The sequence below is a fragment of the Lepisma saccharinum genome, chromosome 2 (genome assembly GCF_977018435.1).
Source record: "Lepisma saccharinum chromosome 2, izLepSacc3.1, whole genome shotgun sequence".
NCBI lineage: Eukaryota > Metazoa > Arthropoda > Insecta > Zygentoma > Lepismatidae > Lepisma > Lepisma saccharinum.
The window spans coordinates 179,648,424-179,674,812 of NC_139230.1; the positions used below are offsets into that span (position 1 = coordinate 179,648,424).

Consider the following 26,389-nt stretch of genomic DNA (forward strand, 5'->3'; position numbering starts at 1 on the left):
CACAAGTGGTTCGGATTCCACTTTAAACTGTAGGTCCAGTTCCGATTAGCCTTACTGTGCATAAAGTGGACTTACAAACACCAATTCAACAACTTATACTGTACTGCGTGTTTTCTGCAGAATTGCAAACAGCCATTCGTGTACTGTCGTCTTTTATGCGGACTGCTCTGCCAACTGCTTTACGTGTATGGAGTGTGAAGGGGTATTACATCGCTAAATGCTTTTGTTGTTAGGTTAGGCATGTCAGGTTTAGGGCTCTTCGCATTAATATAACATACCTTAATGCTTTTGTTGTTAAGTTAGATGGGTCAGATTTAAGGCCCTTAGCATTAAAATAACATCGCTATGTCCTTCTGAACTGCGGTAGCTCAGTCATTAGGACATCTGACAGAGCGATTTTACAATACCGGACAATTCCCTGATTTCGTTCATATTTCGCATACTCAATAATTTAGGGCTCCTAATCACGAATCTGCAGTTAAAATTTGGAGCTCACGTGTGGAACTTGCGAAATAAGGGTGTCCATGATCGCAACCAATAATGCACAATTGCTCATTATTTATCGCAAGATTTTGCATTTCGAATACTTAAAGAATGGAATATATATTCCTCACATTACTACGACCCCAAATTTTAACTGTGTTTGCCTAACCTACCTAACCTTGCCGTGTATGGTTTGTGGGGCTATCCATGAATGGTTTGTGGGGCTATCCATGAATGGTTTGTGGGGCTATCCAAGAATGGTTCGAGGGGCTACCCATGCATCGTTAGAGGGGTTTAATGCTTATTGCGACCAGGCACCTTAAAAAATGTCAGTTTCGTAGCACTTGAGCGACAAATTTCAACCACAGAATCGTGATCAAGTGTCTGAAATTAGTGAGTATGCGAAATATGAATGAATGCCCCCGTATTATTAATATTTACCCAACTAAAAAATCGCTTTTTCCAAAGCAAAACTTACAGAAAAATGGACATTACTTCCTTCTTTCAAAAGATGCCATCTTCCTCACATGAACAACTGAGGGGTCTCACTTATCGCACAACACTTTAGCAATCTTGTGTACTGAACATAACAAATAACAGGTCTCACATATCGCAAGACACTTTAGCAACCTTGGGTACTGAACGCAACGTAATGAATTGCGAACGTCACTTGTTCATATGAGAAAAATGGCTCCCATCGTTGTTTATGTATCGAGAATCAGCATGGTTATTCACAACGTTATATTACAACTTCTTCACGTTAATTTACAATTTCTACACGTGACAACCAAATCTTAACTGCAGATGTCATCAGGACTCCATAATTAGTGAGTATTCGAATTATTAACTAAATTATGCCTTTTTTTTTTTGTACTGTAAAATCACAACCTTCTACACGTTATTTTGCAAGTTCCACACCTGAGCGCCAAATTTTAACTGCAGATTCGTTATTAAGAGGTCTAAATTAGTGAGTATGCGAAATATGAAAGAAATCCGGGAATTGTCCAGTATTGTATAATCATAACCATCTGACTACCATGCGAGAGACCTGGGTTCGATCCCAGTGGGGGAAAACGAGGATTTTTTCCACCTGTTCAAGTTGCTCCGGCGCACACACAGTGTCGTATAAAGTGGGTACTTGGAGGAAACTTTGGGGAGTAAAGGCGGCTAGGGCCATGGTGCTGATCACATCACCCCCACCCACCTTCGGCCGTGATCAAGAAAGTGTAGGACCCTAACTCCACCCCCCCCCCATATTCCTTCATGGCATGGTACACAGCATAGGGGACCACACACACACTATGTCCTTCCGACATCTGATCTCAAGCACGAAACCCCACTTCGAACCTTGCATGAAAATACACCCAATTTCTATGTCTGAGATGACTATAATCCAACAATAGCTGTAGCTTGAATAAGCTACCTTTCAAATCATAATGTCTCTGGTAAATAATATTTAGTGAAGCTTTTCACTGTGCTAATTAGGATCTCCAAGCTTCGAATTTATTTCTACAATTATTCAGTGACGTGCGGTGACGTCGACACTTGGGGTAGCAGTCAGTGGCGTGCTCAAGGGGGGGTGGTGTAAGTCACACCCCTCCTCTCTTTAGGGCCAGTATTCCTTCAAAAAAGAAGAATGTCAATAACAGGAAAAGATTGCAAAATTATGAATGAGTACTAGAAAAAAGTACACGTAACCCCACCCACATTCGAAAATAAAGAAACTATTTGATTTGACTCTAAGCCAGAGATCCTGGGTTCGAATCTCGGATTGGCCATTTGTGTTCTTTGTATGTGTTCCTTCATCTATTTTGTTGTACCAAAGGTGGCGGAAAAGCGAACTAAAATAAACCAAATTGAGCAATCAATCAATGATTTGATTTCATTTTTGTTACTTAGCGTCGCTTTTTGTCACATTTGGTTAATTGTGAAGATGATACGATGAAACTGATGAAGGGACGAGCACAGGGAACGCCCATGCCTGGGTCGGGGTTCGAACCCGGAACTCCTGGTGTCGTAGCGCGCTGTGATAACCACTCCCCCACGCTTGGTTGATTTGGTGACAGGTAACAAAACACAACGCACTTTTTTGTAGTTTCTTCAATGATATTCATTTGACTTTTTGAGTTCTGAGATACATTTTTCATTCCAAATTATTTCATTATTCACTGCAACACATAGGACAAGAATGCGCACTCATCACGGGTTCGAATCCTGGCCTGGATTGTTCATATGAGGTCCCTTCACCAATTTCATCATATCATCACTCAATCCTCATTTTCGCGATAACCAAATGTGGCAGAAAAGCGAAGTAAAATAAACCAAACCAACAACAATATGAACACGCGTTCTCTTGCCCAAATAAATACATCCGTATTTATGACTGTTAGAGACCAAGAGTAATATATTTAAATAAAACACTACTAAAACGAGAGTCAGAGAGAGCCTGAGCATATATTTGTAATTTAATCATTATATATTCCATATTTGAAAAAGAAAAAAAAGAAAGAAAGCATAACATTATTGTCTGCACATAACACGTTCCCATTTTATAAATAATAAAACTACATCCCATATTATACATACACACATATTGTACAATGTGTAAAAGGTTGTGTAAATACAGAGAACATAAGTACTGCAGAAAATTTTACCCTGTGTTCTTTAGAGGATTTAAAAAAAATATGAGAAACCAATCCCCTATCTGTCCTTTAGGAGATAGACTGGGGGACCTGAAAGCCTGGGCTTTCAACCATTGCATCGGGGGGCGTGGGGGCAAGGGAAGTAGAGGTCGAAATCTTCCTTTTCCTTGGGCCGGCCGTTTCTACCTGGAAACTGGCCTGGCTGAAGAAGAGCGAGCTAGGGTATCCAGCCTGCTTTGCCCGCGGAGAACACCGATGGACGAGAAGCGCGTGGAAAAGAAGGTGTTGCATATGAGCTGTGGTGGCTTTAACAAGACAATAAATATTGTGATTTGAATATAATTCGAGATGTGAGATTGATTGATCTATCTCTGCTAGACTAGCTACTCCTCAGTGCACGTCACTGCAATTATTCCAGCATACCTAAGCACTTTCTAATACTACTATAAAACTTGCAAAAAAAGCATTCAACATTGTGAGTCATTTCTGATATTTCTTATGTAACAAAACACTGCAATTCGAAGGGAAAATTTTACATTTGACCCAAGTTCAGATTGTTTAATTCAGATTTCATCATGGTATACAGGCATTTTTTACATGGTTTGATTTCTATATATCTGTTAACACATACTTCAGAGTTTTAAAGATTCCTTACTGGGTGTTTGCTTTAGAATGTTGTTTACAATCCGTATACTCCTCTATGATACTTTTCATGCCACCAGCCATTCGTTTACTGTCATCTTGGTTACATACTGCTACTACCATCTAAAGTCCACGCGTTCATTATATCCCCAGTGGTTAACAAAGGGAGTGGTACTCTTTGTTAAAAGAAACACCCAAGCGGGTGGTTTTCTCTTGAAGTAGAAACCAACAAACTGGAGTAGGGAAGCGATGTTGCCAAATTGAAAAAGAGATAATGAGGAAAAGCAGAAGGAAATGGTAAAGAAAAAGAAAGAAAAACAAAATTAAAGAATATGGAAAGAGAAAAGAAATACAGATAAAGATTAAAAAGGAAGTGTTTAAGGGTATTATCGAAGGGGTGGGAGAGACATATCCAACTCTTGCATATTAGGCCTTAATTGACACGAGGGTTTTAGGGATATTCTGAATTAAACGTGGGGGGAAGGGGGCAGTATCCAACTCTAGGTCTTACATTATGGCTGGTATATTAGTTAGAGGGGGATTGAACATTAAATTGAGGGGGTATCCAATTCTTGTGTATTACTATTGTCTTAGACTGTTGCGGAAATTCTGGTGTGGAAACTGAGAATTAATTTTTTTTGGAGGAGGCAATGCTGTCTAAAATTAGCATGGAAATTTTGGTGGTAGGATTGAGTATCAAATTTAAAAGAGGAAATAGGAAGCTCTTGATAAAGTGTTAAATCTTAGATTGTCGAGAGATTTCTGTAGTGGAGAGAGAGTTCGAACATTAAATTTTGGAGACTGTATTTAGCGATATTGTATCTACACGTTTTCGACCCCAAACGTGCCAAAAGAGAAGCTGGAAAAGACTAAATATCTCAGGATCTTAAGAAAGTAATATTCTTGAAAGCCTGCAAAAAAATGGATGTAAACATTTTCTTGCTCGCTTCACTTGCAATCATGTGTTGCGAGAATGCGTGTTTGGCGTTTTACTGAGGTGAATGTGAAGTTTTATACTATAGCTGCATTACAAGACATAAGCGATATTCTCGATATTCATTAATAACATCACTTCTTAAAATATAATGCTTAGTGTTGGTATACTGCTTAATTTAAAGCAGGTGCATCATTTGGGTCAAAAATATATCGAATCCGCATTTCTAACTTGTCACAGGAAAATTTTAAATTTGCACTGAAGATAAAATCCAAGTAATTATTGTTATGGATGTTACTAAAATAATTATATTTACCCCATGAAAACGGGGTCGGGGCGAGTTCTTTGAAAGAGGAACCCTGTTATATTATCGCCCTGAGGTTAAGAATTTCTAGCTAGGTTTCTATAATGTCTCGTGAAACAAATTGAATCTGCCATACGGCTGGAGCATATTATTTGGTTTGCCAAGGTTGAATTATTCTATCTTTATATTAAGTTGTGTAACAATTTGTGTTAAATACTCAAATTGAGTTTTATAAACCCACTCAAAAATACTATTTGTATGCATATTTACATATTTTAATTTACTACATTTAACCAATCAATGTGCTAGCTTTAATTTTTTTCGAAAATCTAACAATCAAAAAATATGGACAATGTAACATGCTATTTCATTCAAATAGACATCAACTATTACACATTCATCCAAACTATTTTCGAGGGATTACGATGAACGATTTTAGGGGTGGTCTTGAGTGATGGGCACCCCTGTTTAGGGAGGAGGGGCAGATCAAGTATAGTGTTCTGTAAAGCTAAGGAAAGAGTTACTTTCGGTAGACACGCTGTCGTAATTAAATACTTTGTCGGGATTAGGATGTGGTTTGAGGGCGCGAATGATGTTTTGGGGCGGGACACATGATTTGGGGGGGGGGGGGGGGAATGCACCATTGGCTTTGGTGGGGGGCACCTCTGCTCTCCATGAAGGAAATAATATCCTGCAGTTTTGTCTTCATACTTGGGATTTTCACTAGCAGCCGTGAGTGATAACTTGCATTATGCAAAGTCTAAGAAATAAACAAAAAGCACAACACTATAACAAAGCAACAAAACAGTACCATAACACAACAAAGAAATAACACAACACAACTAGTTAAAAAAATCAACCCCGCACGTGGTTATGGCGCAAAAATAACGAGAGGTGCCTTGCAACTACAAGAAATGTAAAGAAAATGTGGCAACAATGTCTGAGTGCACACGCTTATCAGGAGCGGTTTGGCTATTGTTGCCAGTGTTAAGTTTCATGAAAGGGTTGCCGATGGGGACATAATAAACGCCCGGACTTTATGTCACATTTGAAAGTTAGGTAGTTAGTTATGTTAGGTGGGTCAGGTTTAGGGGTTTTAGCATTCATATAATGTCCCTAATTGTATTTGTAGTTAGGTTTGGCTGGCCTGGTTTAGGGCTCTTAGCATTATAAAAATTTCCCGAAATGCTTTCAACATCATGTGATGTTGGTGCTGGTCTCAAGGTCAACACCCCTTTGAGCCTCATGGTAGCAGTAGTTTGTGGAATACCTTGTCGGTGGGAATCAACAATGTATGCATAAGTTACCCTTTACATATTTTTTTCACTGATAATAGGACTTTTCAGAACTCCAAACAGTGCTAATTACTGTCAGAAAGCTTCAAATTTACTTTCACAATCATTTTCACTATTATGCGATAGTTTTTCTTTCTTCTTTCTTTCTTCTATGAATGAAGAATGCCTGCCCTGTTGATGATGGGAATGCTCATGTAAAGTACCTTTTACTCCCCAAATATATATCACACTTCGGAACTCCAACCAGTGGTAATTACTTTCAACAAGATTCACATTTGCTACAACAATATTTCTACTATTCTGCAATACTTCATTTTTCTCCTATGAAACTTTGGAAAAATCATTAAACATTTGGAACCATTACCTTACATTTTTGTAAGGATATGTAATAAGTTATCCTTATTACTAATAACAGCATGATCATGTCAGTCAGACTGTCGCAAAAGAAAACCAGACTATGTAAGCCTATGAGGGAAATTGTGAAACTGTTAATGTGTTAACTAGGGCTGAGCCGATACCGATGACAATACTCTCACTAATACCGATGCCGATACTTGTAAAATTCGATTTTAAAATAATAAATGCTAATTACCAGGTCATACTAACTCATCACATCACATTTCTTTAATGGCATTAAATAACTCGCAAATTATTTTCATGTAGCATTATAATAATAAAGTACTTTAAAATGAAGAAGTAGCTAACAATCTTGTTAAGGGAGAGAGGGACAATTTCCCCTGGTCTTTCTCGGTGTGGCAGCTGCCGATCACTGTTGCCAACTTCACTGTTTTGGATCCAGATCTGGCTCTTTCATGCACTTGTTTGGCTGTGAACTGTGGCACCCAACCCCTGCCCAACTATGATGCCACCACTGGCTCTGGCCCACAAAGACTAACTTTTGCCATGAGTGTACATTTTGTACTTGATGTGATATTGTTATATTGGCTGCGTCTCCCACCCCTCTTACCTCCCCAGCCACTTTTATATAGTGCCGTGGCTAAGGCGAAGATGACAATATTGTTATCCGGGAATCCTTTATTTTTGATTTCATATTAGCATCAATGGATTATTGAGATGGGTGATGCTGCCAAATCTAGGCGGTGAAAATTAAGAATAAATTGCCATCACTTTAAAGCTAACGGTAATAGCAGCATCCCCACCACTCTGACATCTAAAATTACCTAGGAGGCACTTTATGCAGGCTTCGTTAATTTTGATTTGATTTGCTTAATTTTACTTCGCCTTTTGTGCCACTTTTGGCTAATTTCCGAAGATGGGGATGAGTGATGATATGATCAAATTAATGAATGGACACTCACAAACATCCATGCCCAGGCCAGGATTCAAACCCGGGATCCCTGGCATCGTAGCATGCCTCTAGCTCCTTGAAAGTCATCTTTACCTCTATTAATGGTGAAATTTAGTTCTTTTATGCACATCAGGTTTGGCAACACTGCCAGGATGTTCATAGGAGGCAAGGAGAAATGCAATAGGCTTATTGGACCATTATTTTATTCGTTCTCTCAGGAATATCAAACATCCAATGACGTAGAAAAGTACATGGATGGAAGAAGGACATGTTGAACTATGTCATAGTAGTGAGAAAAGTCAAAACTCCCATTTGATTAGCCGTAATTTGAAGTTGAAGTTGATTTCCCATAAGGAATACATGGGATTCTGTAAATACTTATTAATCATATGTTTCAAACATCGTGTGTAGCTTACTAATCAACTTGAAAAACAGTTTCCACTTGCAACGTGGAGAGAAATTCATACTCTCTTGCATACGAATCCCTTTTTTAAATAGCAGTGCCCAATCCGACAATATTGAAATAAATGCACAACAGGTGCGTAATTGTCCCTCTTCGCCTTAAGTATAGAGAACATTCAGACCGAAGCAACACATGACAGTAGGGGGTGTCACGTTGAAGTGACAAGTGCCCCTTCAGTCTAAGCAAGCATCCACCATGCATGCACAAAGAAGACCGAGCCAACATGATGTGTGCTATTGAAGGAGTTTTCAGACTGAAGTCACAGATGACAATCGACATAGTCTCCTTCAGTATAAAGCAAAACATTTACGTGTATGTAAGAACAATAGACTGAAGCAGATCGATGCATGCCATTGAGAAAACAGTATAGTCCGAGCAGTGGCGAAGCATCCTATGAGGCCAGGAGGCCGGGCCTACCCACGCCATTACTCTTTTAAATGTGTATTTACTTATTTCGTCAAAACACATGCAATGCAATGGAAAAGTTTGGAATTTTCATTTATGATAATTACAAAAAGATTCTAACCCTGTCCAGTCAGTATACGAACTTTCCACGGAGTGAGGCACATTTGCTGGGGCCTCTTCTTTTACATTCTGTCCTACGGTGGTATATGCGGGAAGCCTAATCTTACGAGTACTGTACGTATGCTTATAACGCGCTCCTGAGGCCGGCCTCCCGGTGTTACCCACTAGGACGAACAGCATATCAGCAACACTGCATTTCCGCCAGGGTTGGAAATTTGTGGTGTACCGGCATTTTTTTATAAACATTAGCCTGTGTTCGTGCAGAGAGACTTCTATTTCATTGTACATTCTCCATATTTTGTACGAAACTTAGGTTTTCCTTCCTTTCATCGACAAGTGTAAGTGAAATTGAAAATTACGGAGTACTGTAGTTCTGACTTCGTTTTCTGGTCAGAGTGCTGATGGTCTTGTCGATTCACCCAACACCGTAGCGTAAACAGAAAGTCCAAAGAACTTATATTTGTAAAGTAAGTCTTCATACCAAATTACGTAAATTAAAATGATAGTTACGCTTTATATTTACAAAGTAGTTTTACTTTCACTGGGAATAGAATAATTTATTTTTATCGTAAACGGGGATTCCCCTCTCGTTCACCCTCTGGGAAAACTTGCCTCCTGCTCACGACGCTAGAAGGGAGCTTGGCGCTTGGCTTGGAGCGCGAGGTTCGTGGCGGTAGAGCTTTGTTTTTGATTGGTGTTGTGTGCAGCGATCAGATTTATGCAAGAAGTGCTGGACTGAAATGCAAGAACAAGAACAATCGAGTTCTTAATTGAGTGAAGAAGTAATCATCGGTAAGGTAGGACCCACTTTTGGTCTTTCATGTTTCCTTCTTATAACAATCATTTCTAAAATGTTTTCAAGTATATTTTCCTTTGCAAGTAGCAGTGGCAAGTGACAGCAAAATATTTTTAAAAATTCAAAGTTGTTGAAACGTTATTTAATGCGTTAACACTGTCGCTGAATAAATATTACAAGCAGATATTTTTTTTATGCAGCCGACACAAGCGAAGAGGTAGGCAGTTTCGTTTACCCTGAAGGGATAACAAGAGAAGAGGGCGGCCAAATAAAGTACAATGCAAGGGAAGACTTTTTTTGGGTTTAGGACAAAGAGGGTTATGGGGTTATTGCGCGGGCCATGTCTGTTTCAGGTCTGGCGGAACATGCCAGTGTTGTCACATTGGATTGGCAGAAAAGAACTAAATTGCGCCTAAAATTGGGATTCTATTCTCTCAAGCAACTACATTTATTATAACCTGTTTATATGTTACATAGTAACCTGTCGTGTTGCCGGGTCCCAAACAAGGATCCTATGTTCTGTTATCACGTAAGGGTGTCTACTAACACAAGGGGTAGAACAAACTAGGATGCGAAGTATACACACTGAATGAGAGAGGTCACCTTTACTTATGTTTTTTTCTTGAAAGCCCCGTAGTCGTCATCCTAACACGTTACGAAGCTAGGTGACCTAATTGTGGTCATGTCAATGTTTCCTGGTCATCTTTAATTCATTCTCCATACATTCTCATCGTCACGATTAGCATAGATCAGAACAAATGAGACGAAAATATTCAAAATTTAAATTATGTTTACTTGCACATACAGGTGTCAGAAATTCATTTATCTAGAAAGCCAAGACTGGAATTAACTACAACCATTCCTTTAGTTAGACAACAGATAACAATGGTGTTTTCCTCGGTGCGAGGAAGTCTTGCTACAAAAACTAAGTTGGCAGCAATAGAACATACCAAACTGACAGTCGCTGAAAGTGCGGAATTCTGTCGTCTGCTCACGGCACAAACGTCAGACTAACCCGAAAATTTTCACCTCAATTGCAAAATAAATAAATAAATTTAGAAAAAAGTGATGAAGAATTGACAACAGGGCTCGAGCACTATTCGTTGGATTTTCGCGATGTCTCATGATTGGTAGTTCTTTCTGGAGGTGTGTGCATAAATCAGGGGTTGAAAAAATACAAACAAATAAAAAAAACAGAAGTGAACAAAAATCTAGATCGATGACATCTGGTGGGTGGGGGAGAACGTCTAAGACACAATTATCGTGCTGATGGCCGGTAACAACACTTTTGAAAACGTCATGCCACTGCCAAGTAAAGAAGCGGTCTGGAGAGACATTGAACCACTCTCCATGACATAGCCCCCCCCCCCCTTTCTTTTTACAGATTTAAGCAACTAATGGAAATTATCGCACTTCTGTGCCTACCCTGCTAGGAACTCTACGCTTCGCCACTGAGTCCGAGCAACATGCAAGTGACATGTTTAGCTCTTTGTTGCACTTCAGTTCAAAAGGTTGAATGAATTACTGAGAGTCTGCTTCCAAGTAACACACGTCACTTCGGTCTGAAAGTTCCCTGAGAAAAAACGCTACGGACCAATTTACAAGCAACACTTGCAGCTTATGTTGCTTCGGTTTGAAAGGTTGCATTTACTTCTAAGGTTTGAGTTCCAAGAGCCATGTTTTGCTTCCATCTCAAAGCTCCATTGCATTCATGTAACACTTATACTTCTGTACGTGTTGTCAAGATTTTTAATTGTCCCGAAACATAGAATATTTTGATATTAACATTTCTTTCATATTTTATGATATCAAAACATTTAAATTGAGACTCAAACATGTAAAAGCTTGTTTTAAGTCCATTTCATGGTCAGATGTGCTCATCAGAACTACACATTTAGTTTTATCCCTAGCTTAACTGTGCCATACAAGAAACTTACATACTGGGGGATGGCCCACAGGCCCACACTTTTTTTATCACTAAAATTCAAGAAACCATTTTATTATTGAATCACTGCTTGCTTTGCCGATTATGTATGTGCAGTTATTTATTAATTATAATAATTACAAAAATTACTATCATTAATAAAAAATAATAACCAATTATTGCATGAGTGTCTCACATATCATTCACTAAAACTCACAAAATCCATAATAACCTTTTTATTAATGCTTTTTGTTTGTAGAGGTGCAGTTGTTTATTAAATATAATAATTACCAACTAATTGTACACTTTCACTGGCATGAGTGTCTTGAATGAGATGCATTCAAAGATGGTGCCTGATATGCTCACCAAGTGCATTTTGCATTACATTACATTTATGTTTTTATGAACAAAAGTAATAGAGAAATATTGTGAACATCCTAGGGAACTATGTAATTTATTTTCAAACAGTTGGAAAATCTAAAAAATAGAGGTGGTAGAACTGCAAAGCCCCCCCCCCCCTGTTTATTTCTTATTTTTAAGTGGACCCTCCCCTTTCGTAGAATTAAGCTATCTTTGATAAATTCTTTAATCAGTTGGTATCTGTAAATTATTTTATAAAGTTTAGAAATTCTTAGCCAGAACTTTGTCTTCAGGCAACCAACATTCAGTGAAAGTATTGTTAGTGTAATTGTACTTGTCAATGTTTCAATATGTTTTGCGAATAAGAGTACAGATTTTTTAGAACTGTGTGTTATTTTATTCACTTCAAAAAGCACCACAATCATTTGTAGTTTCCATGTGCTCTTCTGTTTGTACTCGTTTCACTGATTTGAATATTTGATAAAAAATAATAATTAATAATTTGATAGTTATCCACCAAATTATCAACATTGCTTTTTTGTTAGAAAAATGTACACATATTTCTTCAAACAATCTGGTGGTGTAAAACATTAGATCTCTATCAAAACACTTGGATGTCACAGAGTTAATCCACCAATACCAAAGAGTTTTTCAAGTGAACAAATTATGTTCTCTTTAAGCTATGCTAGTTTTTCATTAATTAAAATGGTTGTTTTTCTTCCTTTTCAGTTGGATTCGGCTGATGAACAGGCAGCAGCCATTAGGAGAGAACTTGATGGTAGGATGCAAAAAGTGTCTGAAATGGAAAAAGTAAGTTTTTAATATCAAGATAAGTATATTATAACTAACATGGTAAATTATAATAAAATATTGAATATGAAAACATAAGGAAAGTAAATTCATGATTGTAAATGTGTGAGAATAACACAGTACACAAGTTGTACGAAGGGCAAGAAACAAACAGGAAGGCATTGTTCATAAAGGAAGTGATACCAGCAATTGTACTTAATTGTTTTGCATTACTGGCAAATTTTTTGCAACCTCATCCCTATATTTACTTAAAAATGCCTAGTTTATGATCATTTTGGTTCTAAATTAACATTTACACCCCACTTTAAATTCATGGATAAACACCTTGTTGCCAGAATATCAATTCTCCAAGATAAGCAGCAGTGAGAACAAATAATAGGTGTTATATAAGAGGATGTTTGTGTCAGTGGTACAATGGAAGTTTATCTTCTTTGGTTTATACCATAATAATTAATTACATAGGATTATTGCATGTAGGAACTAAATCACTTGCCTATGACAGAGCGATCCATTCAAGTGTAGACTGCCATGCCGCTGTTTGTGCTATCGGCAAGCGAGGTACTCATGGCCATGTGCCTGCAGTGTAGACTGCCTCACTTGCCAATAGAGCAAACAGCTGTAAGGCGGTCTGAACTTGAATGGTCACTCTGTGTATGAGAAACCATAGTTATGAAGGTCATTGTTAACACTAGAACCACGACCTTTTTTTTATAACTAGAACCGCGACAGCAGTCAAATTGACCTCCATGGAAAAAGTGGGTTATATATTTATATAGCTTTGTTAATATTTTTTTAATTGTTTCAGTACACATCTTTAATTTCACAGAAATGAATACATTAACCCCATTCTTGTTTTCACAAACATGAATACAAATAAAAATTAAAATTAATTCATGCAATAACAATAAATTTACTTATTTGGCATCATTTGCAATGCAATTTGTGCAGTATTTTTTAACAATCTTTACACATTTTCCACATGCTGTGTTTTCACACTGAACACATAAGTCTCCTGTCTTGTTTCTGCATTTGGATGTTTGGCACTGTCAACGCTGTCGTTTTCCTGGAGACTCATAGGAGACAATCTGTAGATTGGGCTGTGGGATTCTGTTGCTTCCTTCTCGGAGTTCTTCAGAAAGTTTCATCAGGAACAAGTGACGACCAACATTTTCGCCAGTTGTACTCTTGTACAAAATATATGCATTGAGAGCAGCTAGGTCCAAAATATTGTAGAATACATGAACTGGCCATCTTCGCGAAGCTGCTTTTACAGAAAATTTACGAGCCATCTGATCAACTACATCTCCACCAAACTTTGTGCTGTTGTAAAAGCTGACATTCAGGGAGTTCCTTTACACCACCACCAATACACATGTTTGAATGCATGGAACTGAGAATTAGAACGTTTTTGTTTCTTTTTCCTTGGTACACAGTGAGTGTGCTGTCAGCACTACTCAGAAGAACTGTAGAATACTGTTATACACGAGATGATTTTACCTGCTGAGGCACTTCTTTTCTTGAACGTCTTATTGTTCTTACCAAGGTAGTGTTCTTAGCTTTCAGGGTTTCAGCGAGTTTCCTTGACGTAAAGAAATTATCGGTTGTGACATTTCTTCCTTTTCCAACAAAGGGTTCCATCAAGCGAAGTACAGCATATTCTGCAACAGGCTGATCTGCTGGGCGATCTTCATCTTTACCCAAATAAGGGAAACCATTTATCAGGTATTTACTGTCGACATCAACTGCAAACCAGAATTTAATGCCGAACTTGTCTGTTTTATTTGCCATGTATTGTAAAAATCTACACCTAACTTTTGTAGGAAATAGCTGTTCATCTACAGTGATGTATGCTCCTGGTATGTAATTTCTGCCATAATTTTCAATGAAACAATTCCATATTTTGGACACATGCGCAAACTTGACACTTTTTATACGTTCAGACCTTGTTGTTTTGTGATCAGAGTGCAGGTATTGAATTAATTCACAAAATCTGTCCCTAGCCATGGTTTCACGAACTAATGGTGGTGCCCATGTACTATCCCACAAACTGTCTAATTCAAGACTTTTCACACAATGTGCTTCGCGAGCATACAAAATTGTGATAAATGAATCAAGTTTCTGTAATGTAACAGACCAGTCATTTCCTCCAGTTTGACGATGAGCTGCTTCTTCAGTGCAGGATTTTATGTGATGAAGCATCCTCTCATTCACAAAAAGATGCCATGAACTTGAAACCTTTCCTTCAAGGATATTTCGTTTAGCAAATCCTGACGGGACAGGCTTTTCTTGTAAAACATTATGTGCTTGACGCCTACCAGGAACATTTACATCGGCATCAATTTCAGTCCATTCGCTTCCATCTTTAGCACTATATTTCATTCCAGATAGAAAAGGAGACTCACCTAGAGACACTGTGGCTTTTCTTTTTTGCTCCCCGTTGAACTGTAGAAACAGGTGCTGCTTCATTTTCTTCATCTTCTGACGGATGGTTGGATTCAATGTCTTGTTCTAATGGAACAAAATTGGGATCGTCTTCACTTTCACCTCCATCGGAATTGTCAGCATCTATGTCCTGAATTGAGTCTAAATACTTTGATATATCTTCGGCTGATAGTCCACGTTCAGCCATTCTTAGAGCACAATAATCACTCACGTGTGCGAGAAACAAATATCAAGAACAGACGACAAACAAAGACAGTGCTTGCCAAGTTTTGCAACTCCCTATTCGGCTCAGACAAAGAGATTGAACATTCATCTGTAAGCTGCTGCCACCTAGTGATAAATCTAATAAATGACGCACCAGGTGGCAGTAGCTTGAAGGCGAATTTTGTAATTCATCTCCCGAAGGAAGGTTTGCATTTTTCTCTTTACCTTTGCATAAAAAATGGAGGGTAATGCAAAGCGGTCATTTTGACCGCTCCCCCGGTTGGAGGTATTTCGATGAATAACTACGTAATAAATAATAAATTTATTTTTTAAAATTTTTAAATCAAAAATATGTTCTCAACGTAAAAAGAACTAATGTCAAGGAATTTCAGATGATTCGAGGAGATATTAACGTCTTAACAGCAATTTGAAATTCAACAACGGTCAAAATGACTGCTTAATCCATTTGTGAGTCTAATATAACCTTTCTGTTGGCACATACTACATATTAATATTTTTGATGAATACTTTAATATATATTGATATTTATGATCAATACTTATTGTGCATAATTTCTCTTTCAGAATCGAAAACTCATGCCTAAATTTGTTCTTAAGGAGATGGAATCATTGTACATAGAGGAATTAAAGTCATCAATAAATTTGCTAATGGCAAATTTGGAGTCCTTGCCTGTCTCTAAACCAGTGGATTCAAAATATGGGTTGCAAAAATTAAAACGGTACAATCACAGGTAAGTACTCTCTGTTCTTTAAGCATGGTTTGATGTGGTGTTTAATGATGTAATTAGTAAGAGGAATCCAAAAAAATTTCAGGATGCACTCATCTGTCTTGCTTTAGTATGCTGGTCTTTGAGAGAGCAATAGCTTGAAATTTGTACTAGTACCTTCTATATGTCTCATGTGAAGGATGTGTATTAAGTGTTTGCATGGAAAATGTAAAAATAAAGAAAATCTATAATTAAAGTTTTGTTCCAGGGTATAAATATACTATAGTAAATGTCTAATTAGTATAACTGTTCTGGCAAAATAAAAGACAGAAAAATCATAAAAGCGTAATCAGTTTTAACGTTAAAAATGTTTAAATTACATTATTTTATGGTCATTCATTTAAGTTCTCAAGAGCTATATTGGTAACCACTTCTGAATAAAATAATGATATTTATATTTTATTAAGTCATGTAGCTTCTTGAATCTGTTAACTTGGTGATATTGGTTTAGAATGGATTTGTGCCATCATTATGAACACATCTTCCAATTTATCTTTATTCAGATTCTTTGAATCTGCAACTCGCATTGTATAAGTCATGATGTTAACTATTGGGTGATTCAAAAGGTTTTCACAAACTGAAGGAGCACACAGAAAGGTCAAAATACAACAATTTTAAAGTATGAATCCATGGGCTAGGAAGTGATTATTACTTATTATTATTATTATCAGTACAAATTTAAAATTCCAGAACCACATGATGGCAGGAAATAAGGTCCAACAATATGATTACCCATATGTTTAACATTAATTTCTGCTGGTGGTGATATTCAAATGTATTATGGGGATTGTGATCTGCCGAAATATGGCTGTTATGGCAATTAAGAAAAAGGTTGTGCATTGAAAGGTCAAAATACTACTGGGTGTCGGAAAAGTTTTTGTATGAAGTAAAAAGAAGCATGGATAAAGGGTGGCTATGAAGTCACTTGCAATAATTTTTCATATGTATCGATGGTGTCTGTGGATATTTATCGAATTGATAAAATAACAATTATTTTTTATGTATTTTGTGCAGTACAGATTATTTATGGGGTTAATTATGACATATTCATGAAAACGTGTTTTATTTTTTAAATTATGAGGTGTAATGACAACGTTGGTCATATCTGAGGACAGTACCAGGTGTTTGCGACCTCTATCTGTTATTATTAGAGAGTTGGCATTTATCGTATAAAAAGATAGATAGGTTAGCTTTTGTGCAATAAATTTCAACTCTTTTCTTTCATCTGTGCATTGATTGACATAGCCCTCTGACAGGATCAATGTTGCCAGTACATCTCACTCGTAATTTCGAAAAGCACACATTTTTGTGAATGTTAACCCCATAAATTGTCTGTAATGCATAAAATACATAAGAATTAATTGTTTTTTTTATCAATTCAATAAATACCATCAGAGATCAGTGATTTATATAAAAAAAAATATTGTAAGCAACTTTATACCTGTCCTTTCAATGTTTCTTTTTAATTCTTACAAGAACTTCTTTACACCTTTGTAACTTTTCCCGTACTGAATGTTCATGTAGAGAATACATTTCTTGTTTAATGTTTAAGAAACATCCACATAGACAAAGGAAATATCCAGTGCAAGATTCATGTCTCTTATCATCTTTCTGTACAAAAGTTATGTATGTTTAAAGTCTCGGTTGTGTAACTTTTCGGAGAACCTGTAGAATATGCCATACTAGGTAAATCTAAAGCTACCCCTGTGCATTGCATATGTATGTTTTTAATTAGTGTCACTTTTGGCCAATTGTGATGATGATGATGATGAGTGGTGATTAGATGAAATTGATGAAGGGACACTCACAAAGAACACCCATCCCCAGGATGTGAAACTTTGGTGGTTGAAAGTTGATCACTTCACACTCTTGGCTACTGAACTGGCCCCTGGGCAACCTACCGTGAAGGCACAGGTGGTGATCTGATCAGCACCACACTCTGACCACCTTTAATTCCCAGGTACTCATTTATTATGAGTCTGGGTGGACTCTGAAGCTGCTTTGTGCAGGGACAATGCTCGGAGAAATTCTCACCTGAAATCACTCCCTGGGAATCGAACTGGGGTCTCCTGTGTGGCATTTATAAGCTCTACCAACTGGACCACCATGGGCTGAGAGGATAATTGGTAGACCAGTGAACAACAGAAAAACATGTGCTGCAGTGGCGCAACCACAGGGGGGACATTACCCCCCAGCCTTGGACGGAAATGAGTTCTAGGGGAGGCAAGGGGGGCAAACATTGACAGCCAAGTGTACTTGCAGGGGGCAATTACCACCTACAATTTCAAATTTTATGCAAATAAAAATCCTTTCGTAAAATTTTCTTGCTCACTTTGATCACAATATACCATTCTTCTCTGTAAGGCATTGTAAATTACCAGACAGAGAAATAAGACTTGTCTTACTTGATTTTGTTTTAAATGCATGAATCATTGTTTTGAGGAAAGGGAGCGTGCACATTTGAGAGATAATTTATGAACTTTTTGCTGTTGGTTTACTGTGAAATGGATGAATTGGTTGTGTAATGTATTTATATAATATATGTTGTATATAATATGTATTAAAGAAACTTTGAATACGTACACAATTTAGTGTCCACGTTGCTCCAGGTTGCATATGTGTGAAACATATATCGTGCATGAAAGTTATACATGTTAATCTAAAAAAGAATAATATTTGGAATGCATTTATCAAGCATTTTCTGTCTTTCAAAAATAGTTTGTGTGCTTGTTTTCCATTATTAATGTGAAATTGAACGTGTTGAAAAAAATAATTTAAATCGTTTGTTTGAACACAAATGCTATAGCACCAACTTCTACCCCCTTTTGCATAATTTACGAGGGTAATAACGTCTTTGATACTACTACTACTACCACTACTACTACTACTACCACCACCACTACTACTAATAATAATAATAATAATGTTGGTCCCGGGTTTGAATCCCATCTTGGGCATGCATGTTTCTGAGTGTTCATTCATCAATTTCATCATATCATCACTCATCCCCATCTTCACAAATTAGCCAAAAGTGGCACAAAAGTGAAGTACAATATAGCAAATCAATAATAAAAATATCATTAATATTAGCATTATTATTATTAAAATTAGTATTATGTGGTTGCGCCTCTGACGTGTAGCAAGGATACTTGCAGCATCTGATACCTGGGGTATTTGGGAAAGAGAGCCAGATTTTCCTTCGACAATGAGAACCTAACCTAACCAAATTAAGTTTTGCCATTCTTAGGGTGTCAGTTATGTGATTTTTTTTATCTTCTCATGCTCATACTGACTCTGGATCACTTCCTAGCCAACAGGTTTTTATTGTAAAATTATTATTATTACAAGAATCAAATGAAAACTTTAAAAGTCCAATAAAATTTGTAGGGCAGACTGTATACAGCTCAAATTTACATGTGGTATCATCTGTTATTTTCAAAATAACCTCAAGGCCGCAACACTGATCAAATGAGCTTCAAAATGCCATTTTTGTTATTTTAAAGATGGCGCCTCCTACACACACTTGCACCAGTGAAGAGTGGTTTCTTGCCCTCTGTCAGCATAAAACTTACTGAAATTTCTTGACAAATGAAAATTCAACATCTCTGTGCATGCTTACCACACCAGCAAGTTTATTAATGGAGGAGAAAGTTTGACAATAGCCTCAGTTCGCAGGCAGATGGGTGGAAAGGCCTTCACAGTAGATCATAAGTGACTGCATGTGGACCTCAAAGACTTATTGTTCTTAAGACACTAACTCAAAATGTAAAATATATGTAGATCAGCAATAGCTCTGAGCTATAATGCAGCAAACTTGTGCAATTCTACATACAGAAATCTACTAGATAAGGATGAAAAACAAATTAAGGTTTTAATTTGACTCTCCCTTGTATTTTGACTACTCTATGTGACTACCTCAGTTTGTGCACAGCATTTTGAATAACCCAGTACAATTACTGTGTACTGTCAACTCTGAGAATTTCTTCCTCCTTGGAATCCTTCGATACTCTGCACAGGTGTTCTCTTCAGGCACACAGAACTAAGTGTACATCTGCCAGATTTCCAGAACACTCAAATTGCTCGGTTCCAATAGTAATCAAAGCAATGCATAAATTACAAAATGAATACCTTGGAACAATTGAATTTAGACTGAGATACATTGAGGAATTCTTCTTCTATTACAGAAATGAAATTTGAAAATGTAGCTAGTACTATCTTACAATGGTGCCTATCTGTAAAATTATATTGCTAATATTTTTTTTTAAATTTGAATTGCAATAATTATGAACAATGAAAGAAGAAGAAACTGTGTTGTTGAAGTTGTATCCAGTTTGAAATAGTTACTCTTCATATAGGCAATCAAACTTTAGTATTAACTAAGGATGTATTAGTATGGATTTTTAAAATGATACTGATTATATAAAATTTATAAATATTGTAGTTGTATTTTTGCTTATTTTAGGTTGCTTTCTATGTCTTTAGGTTAATTGAAAATATCAAGGTGAATAGGGTTGATGAGGGGAACGAATAAAAAGTATACTTGGTCGTGACTTGAACCAATTATCTTTGCATTCAACTGAACAAAACTGTTTAAAATTTTAATGAAATTCCACTTTTAACTAGATAAAATATAGGGACAACTAATCTCTTTTAGTCATCTGTAATTTCCTTAATATTTTAAACTTCAGTTGTTTCTTGATGATTGACACAGGCAGCTAAAAAAAAAATTATTTCATCAAATGGTTTTTCAACCTGTCATGCCAGAGTTGATTTTAGCCTGAGTGTTATTACATTTTCCATGACATTTGTGTAACTTTCAAATCCTGCAATATCCAAGAGTATAAGAAATATAACTATTCAATAATTATGCAAGTATTGTTTTGTATTGTTTTTGAGTGAATAGTTCTTGTTTAAAATATACAACTTTCAACTGAATATACTTCACAATTTGGAATATAATTACTCTCACTTGCATTCAGTGTTAAAAATTAATAATGTGGTGAATCAACATCCATAATGAAATTTAAAATTGCTATTTAACAAGGTACCCACATGTTGGAATGACCTCGTTTACATAGTTACGTAGAAATAATGTTGTAATGTTCAAAAATGTTTGTGTTTTTATTAAACCAATTTTGTGCTCTTTTTAAAATTTGTGCATCCTTGAAAATTTTTGGATTGCTTTTACACTAATATGTTTGAAAGCTTACAACTTGCAATGAGGTAATATGTACACTTGTAAAAATATGAAGCCCAAAGAGAAAATTCACATTATGAAATAAAAGTATTGAGTTTCTCTAGGAGAGAGTTACTTTCAAAAGTAGGATTATTAGAAGAAATTCTTGTATAAAGTTGCGATTAGAAGTTAATCTCATGTTAACTATTTATTCAGTTAGAAGAAAATATCTCTGAACAATGTAAAGTATTAATCATTCTTAACTATTCTCTTTCCTTTCCTTAATATACACAGTTGCTAATAACAAGATGCATTACATTAATAACTGAACATTGTCTGTAAAGTGTTAATTTAATATATTTTAATATTCTTCAAGAAGATTATGATCCTGAGTTTTTGAGTCGTGCAGTCTCACTTCTTATACCAATAAGGGGAGTTGTTAAGGAAATTTCATATCTCATGAATTAGACATTGTCCCTCAAATTTTAGACAACCTAGCCAATTCTAAATCATAGCAGTGCTGATAAAAGGGTTCAAAAGCCAAATAGAGCTGGTTGATATCAGAAATAAGGAGAAAGGCAAAACTCGCATGGGAAGTATATGTCATCAGACCACAAAATTTCAATGTTCTTCATTTTTTTATATGTATTCATGAGAACGTGTATATAAATAATAATTCTTACATTTGGACTTCCTCATTTTCAGGAAGTAGCCTAGGAAAAAGATAGAAATAGTAGCAGAAAGAATGTATGGAAATGGCATGAATATACAAGTAGAAAATAAAAAGACATCCCAAATACTGTAGAAGTTTCTATCCCTATATTGATATAGTATTAGTAAAGTTTAGTCCATGAATATTATTTTCATGCATGTACAGTTATTCTTCATCAGTTTTTTTAAAAATCTACCAAAGACTAATGGTTCATACCAAACTTGGATAAAGCATCAAAATCTTCCTGCTCTGTGCTGTTGAAAATCAACAGCTTCCTCTTTCTCATTTTCTCTGAAACCAGTGATAACTCATAATTTTCAACATTAAATTATGAATAAATTAAGAATGAATACATTTTCTCTATACAGTATTAACTATATCTTAATTCTAAGTAATGTTCTACCACCAATTAAAAAATACTATTTGCAATAGAGATATTATTTATTTCATATTTTGTTGTTCTTCCTTGGAAAATATATCAGATTCCACAATATTGCATGTGCATACAGTCTCAAACAAATACATTGGTATTCATGTTGTACAGATGTTGGTAATGCATACCAAAATTTATCTGTTGACAGCATGTTTGTAGTGCAGTTCTCATTATGTGTAGAAACAGAAAACAACAGAAAATATTTTGAGAAATGTGTGCATGGTCTTCTGTGTTAAGTTAGCTTGCACAATATATCATACATAAATATACATGCATATATATATTGCAAGGAGTGAAAGTACATAGAGCAACATGTTTCTTTTCAGAAAAATCTTACAAAAGATCATGATCATAGAATTTAATATAATATTAGTAAGTTGACATACACTGCAATTATTTTTTTCATTGATGATAAAATGACAACTTGTGAACTTTTGCTACTTTTATTTCATGTGTTTATCAAAGAGCAGATAATAAAATCATGCAAGATCAAAATCCTCCTTGAAAAGAACAATTTTTTCTATAGGTAGGTTTCACATGACATCATGTCAAGGAGCATGTCGCTGCCATGTTCATGAGCTTTCATTTGCAAATACAGATAATCTGGTAGATGTCATTTTTCATTGTGATTAAATGCAGTTAGATTTACTTACAAAGAATAAATGAACAAGTTCCACGTGTTTGCGAATACAAGTTATAATTACAAGTTTTATACTGCGGGACATGAAAATGTGAATCTCATGGTCACACATAACCTGGGCACTGTTGCCATGTTGGGCTGATGCTTTCTTCCTCAGATTACAATATTTTATACTTTTACATTGTTATTTTATACTTCATGCTTTTTTGCACTTTTCTTAAATTCTGAAGAATTCATAACATGGATATTTTTGAACCTCGAAAGTTTATTTTTCTTACTGAATCAAGTCTCGCCTTTTCAGCAGTTGTATGTTCTCCATGATCATAAAAACTAAAAACAGACATAAGCATTACTTTGTTATAAAGTTACTCTAGTCTAGTTATATTTTTCTCTATTTTGTAGTGTTTCTGTGTCATATGGAATTGAGCTTCATTTCCTTCCACTTTATCTATGGCCCATTTAATGCCACATGCATCTCCACTCAGCTTTTGAACTTGTTTGAAATTAATAGTGTTGCCATTTCTGGATTATCAGCTAACATTTGGGAAAAGCTCTATACATGTGCAATAATACTCTTTGTTCATTGCCAAATAATTTCCCTCATTGCTGTGGCATACAAGGGATATTTTCATTATCATCATCACTGTTAGTGTCATTCATGGTAATAGCAACAGCTAACTTTACTGAATCCCTGACATCAAAGAACTGTACCTGTTCACATCGAGACAAAGCTACAAACGTGACAACACCGCTGGGAAGGGGTGAAGAAGGAAGCAGGGAGATGGTTGACCTTGAAGCTTGCATTTTCGTGTCCCGCAGTGTAGTGCTGTGGGATACAAAATTGAACAGACATGGGTTGTGTTTCATTCTTTTGCAAGAATACATTTCATGGAATCAAAGACACTCTTTTACCTGTTATAACTACATTAACTATGACTGTTATAACATTAAATGCTCATTATCAAAGAGTCTAGGATTGGTGTACTTTACGTTCTCAGAACTCTGCTTAAAATTTTACTCCTCTAATTGGGGGTTACTTTTTTTCTCTCCCACATTTACACTGAACTTCTGGAGTTATGCTGTTAATGGATATGTTATATACCCATATATTGTACAGAGCCCCTTTAGGGCAGTATACATGAAAGAGAATGGCCGTGATATTCAGGAACCATCCCCAAGTGGCTCTGCATCAAATACACAATTAATAAGAAAGTGAAAGATAGAAAATCGATACTAGACTGAATCACTATTTAATGTAGAAATTAGACCACATAATGAAACTCATTCCTGCTGCTAATAGTGCAAGGTCACCTCCACACTAGCTTGCACTAACAATCGATCGATCACTCCCCATATCCACACAATCAAGAACTAACCTTTCTACCCTGACTTCTTGACTCCTTGCCTATTTTATTCTCCATCCTTGTGGAAGTTAGGGCTATGCACCTTCACATCTGTTGACTTAACATTAGGCAGGAAGCGAGCTAGGGCAGGCGGTCATGCACCACAATATTTACTTATTATTGGTACTATGTTAATCATCATATACTGATGTTACAAGAGCAGAACTTGAAAATATTTACAGAAATGTAAGCACTTTTTGACTCTCAAAAGATATTAAGTAATTTATGTTAATGTGGTCATTTTTCTTAATCATGTGCTTCATTTTTTAAAAAAATTCTGATTTGAATTGTACAGTTTCTAAAAATGTATCTTTTATATAAAACTATTACTTTAAACAAATATCTAAATACTACCACAATAGGATAAGGTGAGTCAAAATCACATAACACCCTATAAAATTGAAGTGGGTTGTGCAGTCAGTTAACTTGGGTTTTAAATAAAGATGTTCCATTGGATACCTTGTGCAACTTTAGCTTGTTTCATGTATCATGTTTTCCTATTCCCATTTTAAAATTTTAAGTTGAATTCAAGATAGTGGCCATCCAATTGACATGGAAAAAGATGGTTGCCCTTGTAGGTATAACACGTTTTTATTTTACTCTGCACAACACACTTTGATTTTGTGAGAGTGTTAAATGACTTTTGAATTACCCTATACAAAACAAGAAAAGTAAAAGGACCAGAAGGACAGCAGGAGACAAAATGAAAATTTAAAGATTGATACTTCACAGCGCTGCCAATTCAAATATAGTGGCACATATTAAAAGATATTTCCTAAAAAAATTCCTAGAACTTAAGAGGCCTTCAAAATAAGTTGTCATTTGACCCCATATACTTTTTGAAATTTGCAAGAAATTTGTTTAAAATGCCACCTCTTGAACTGTACCATGCATTTTTGGGAAGTTATTTTGACAATTTGGGAAATTTAATATCAATTTAGAAACTATTAGCTTCTTATTAAATGTGAAACCCATTCTTGGCACTCATATCACAACAATAATTTAGCATTTTATCATAGGGATAGAGTGATATGAACTTTTGCCCAAAGTACCAATACAAAAATTTACTGATACCAATAACCGAACTGATATAAGATTGCAAATTGTCCTTGAAGAATGTGAATGCTTCATTATCCTCATTAACTAATGTTTGTAACCAGGTAACTGCAGTGGATTTTGCTGTGAAAAAAAACTGCACATTTTTGCATTGCAAAACTAGGGCAAATGAATTATATGTTTATATTCATAAAAATTAACAAAATGGTCGAATTTTACAGTAAATTATATGCTGTACATCAGTTCAGTAAGATTATCATCAGTTTTACAGATAATACACCTATGTTTGCTGATACCTATAGAGTACCAATTAATGTGTCCCATCCCTATTTTATAATATTATTGTTATCTTACTATTAATATTATTATGTGCATTGCAATGATAATAATATCCTGTGGTGCAAAAGCCCTTGAGGGCCAAGGCCTTCCTAGTGACTGCCAGCCTCACTCACACTAGAGGTGGGCGATCAGCAAGTTACCGGATGACATGTGGTCAGCACGACAAACTCCCAGTCGTTCTTGTAGGTTTCCATGACTGGGCTACGCTACTCATTCGTAGCTCCCCAATTTCCTCATGATGGTAGGTGGCGACCAGTCCCATACACAGGCCGAAATCTCAGGAGAAAAGTTGTTACAGTTCTCCCAGGAGACTCCAACCTATCCAGACCCCAAATCTTGCACCTTAGACCTCACTGTGACAGTACGAGATGCATTGCAATAAGTAAAAGTACAGTCCCTACCAAAAGTTTCAGACCACCTTGTCATGTGCTTTTCAGACAAACAGAAAAAGTACATATGCTTTTCATGAAACAAACACTTTAATACAAAATTGGAATTATTATGTAATGTTATTGAAAGATACATCAAGATCAAGAAAGTGTAAGGGCATATTAATGCACTTATAACTAATAGATGCAACTAAATGTACAATTTGTAAAATCATTAAATCTGAACTTTCAAAATATACTTTGAAAGAAACATTTCTCCTGAAATTAGATGAATGAAGTGTGAGATTTTAATAGTCAATAGATCCACCTTTAAGTTTCAAA

The 26,389-nt window shown here is 36.0% G+C and overlaps 1 protein-coding gene across 16 annotated transcripts in view; it reads left to right on the forward strand.

Annotated features, from left to right (window-relative positions):
* The window catches only part of Cadps (calcium-dependent secretion activator 1), a 462,589-nt gene that overhangs the window by 300,075 nt on the left and 136,125 nt on the right, over positions 1-26,389 (forward strand). For all 16 annotated transcript variants that reach the window (XM_083117745.1, XM_083117744.1, XM_083117743.1 and 13 more), the window contains 2 exons: positions 12,407-12,487; positions 15,718-15,884. In XM_083117745.1, coding sequence (XP_082973871.1) covers positions 12,407-12,487; positions 15,718-15,884 — 248 coding nt within the window. The remainder of the gene's footprint in view (positions 1-12,406; positions 12,488-15,717; positions 15,885-26,389) is intronic.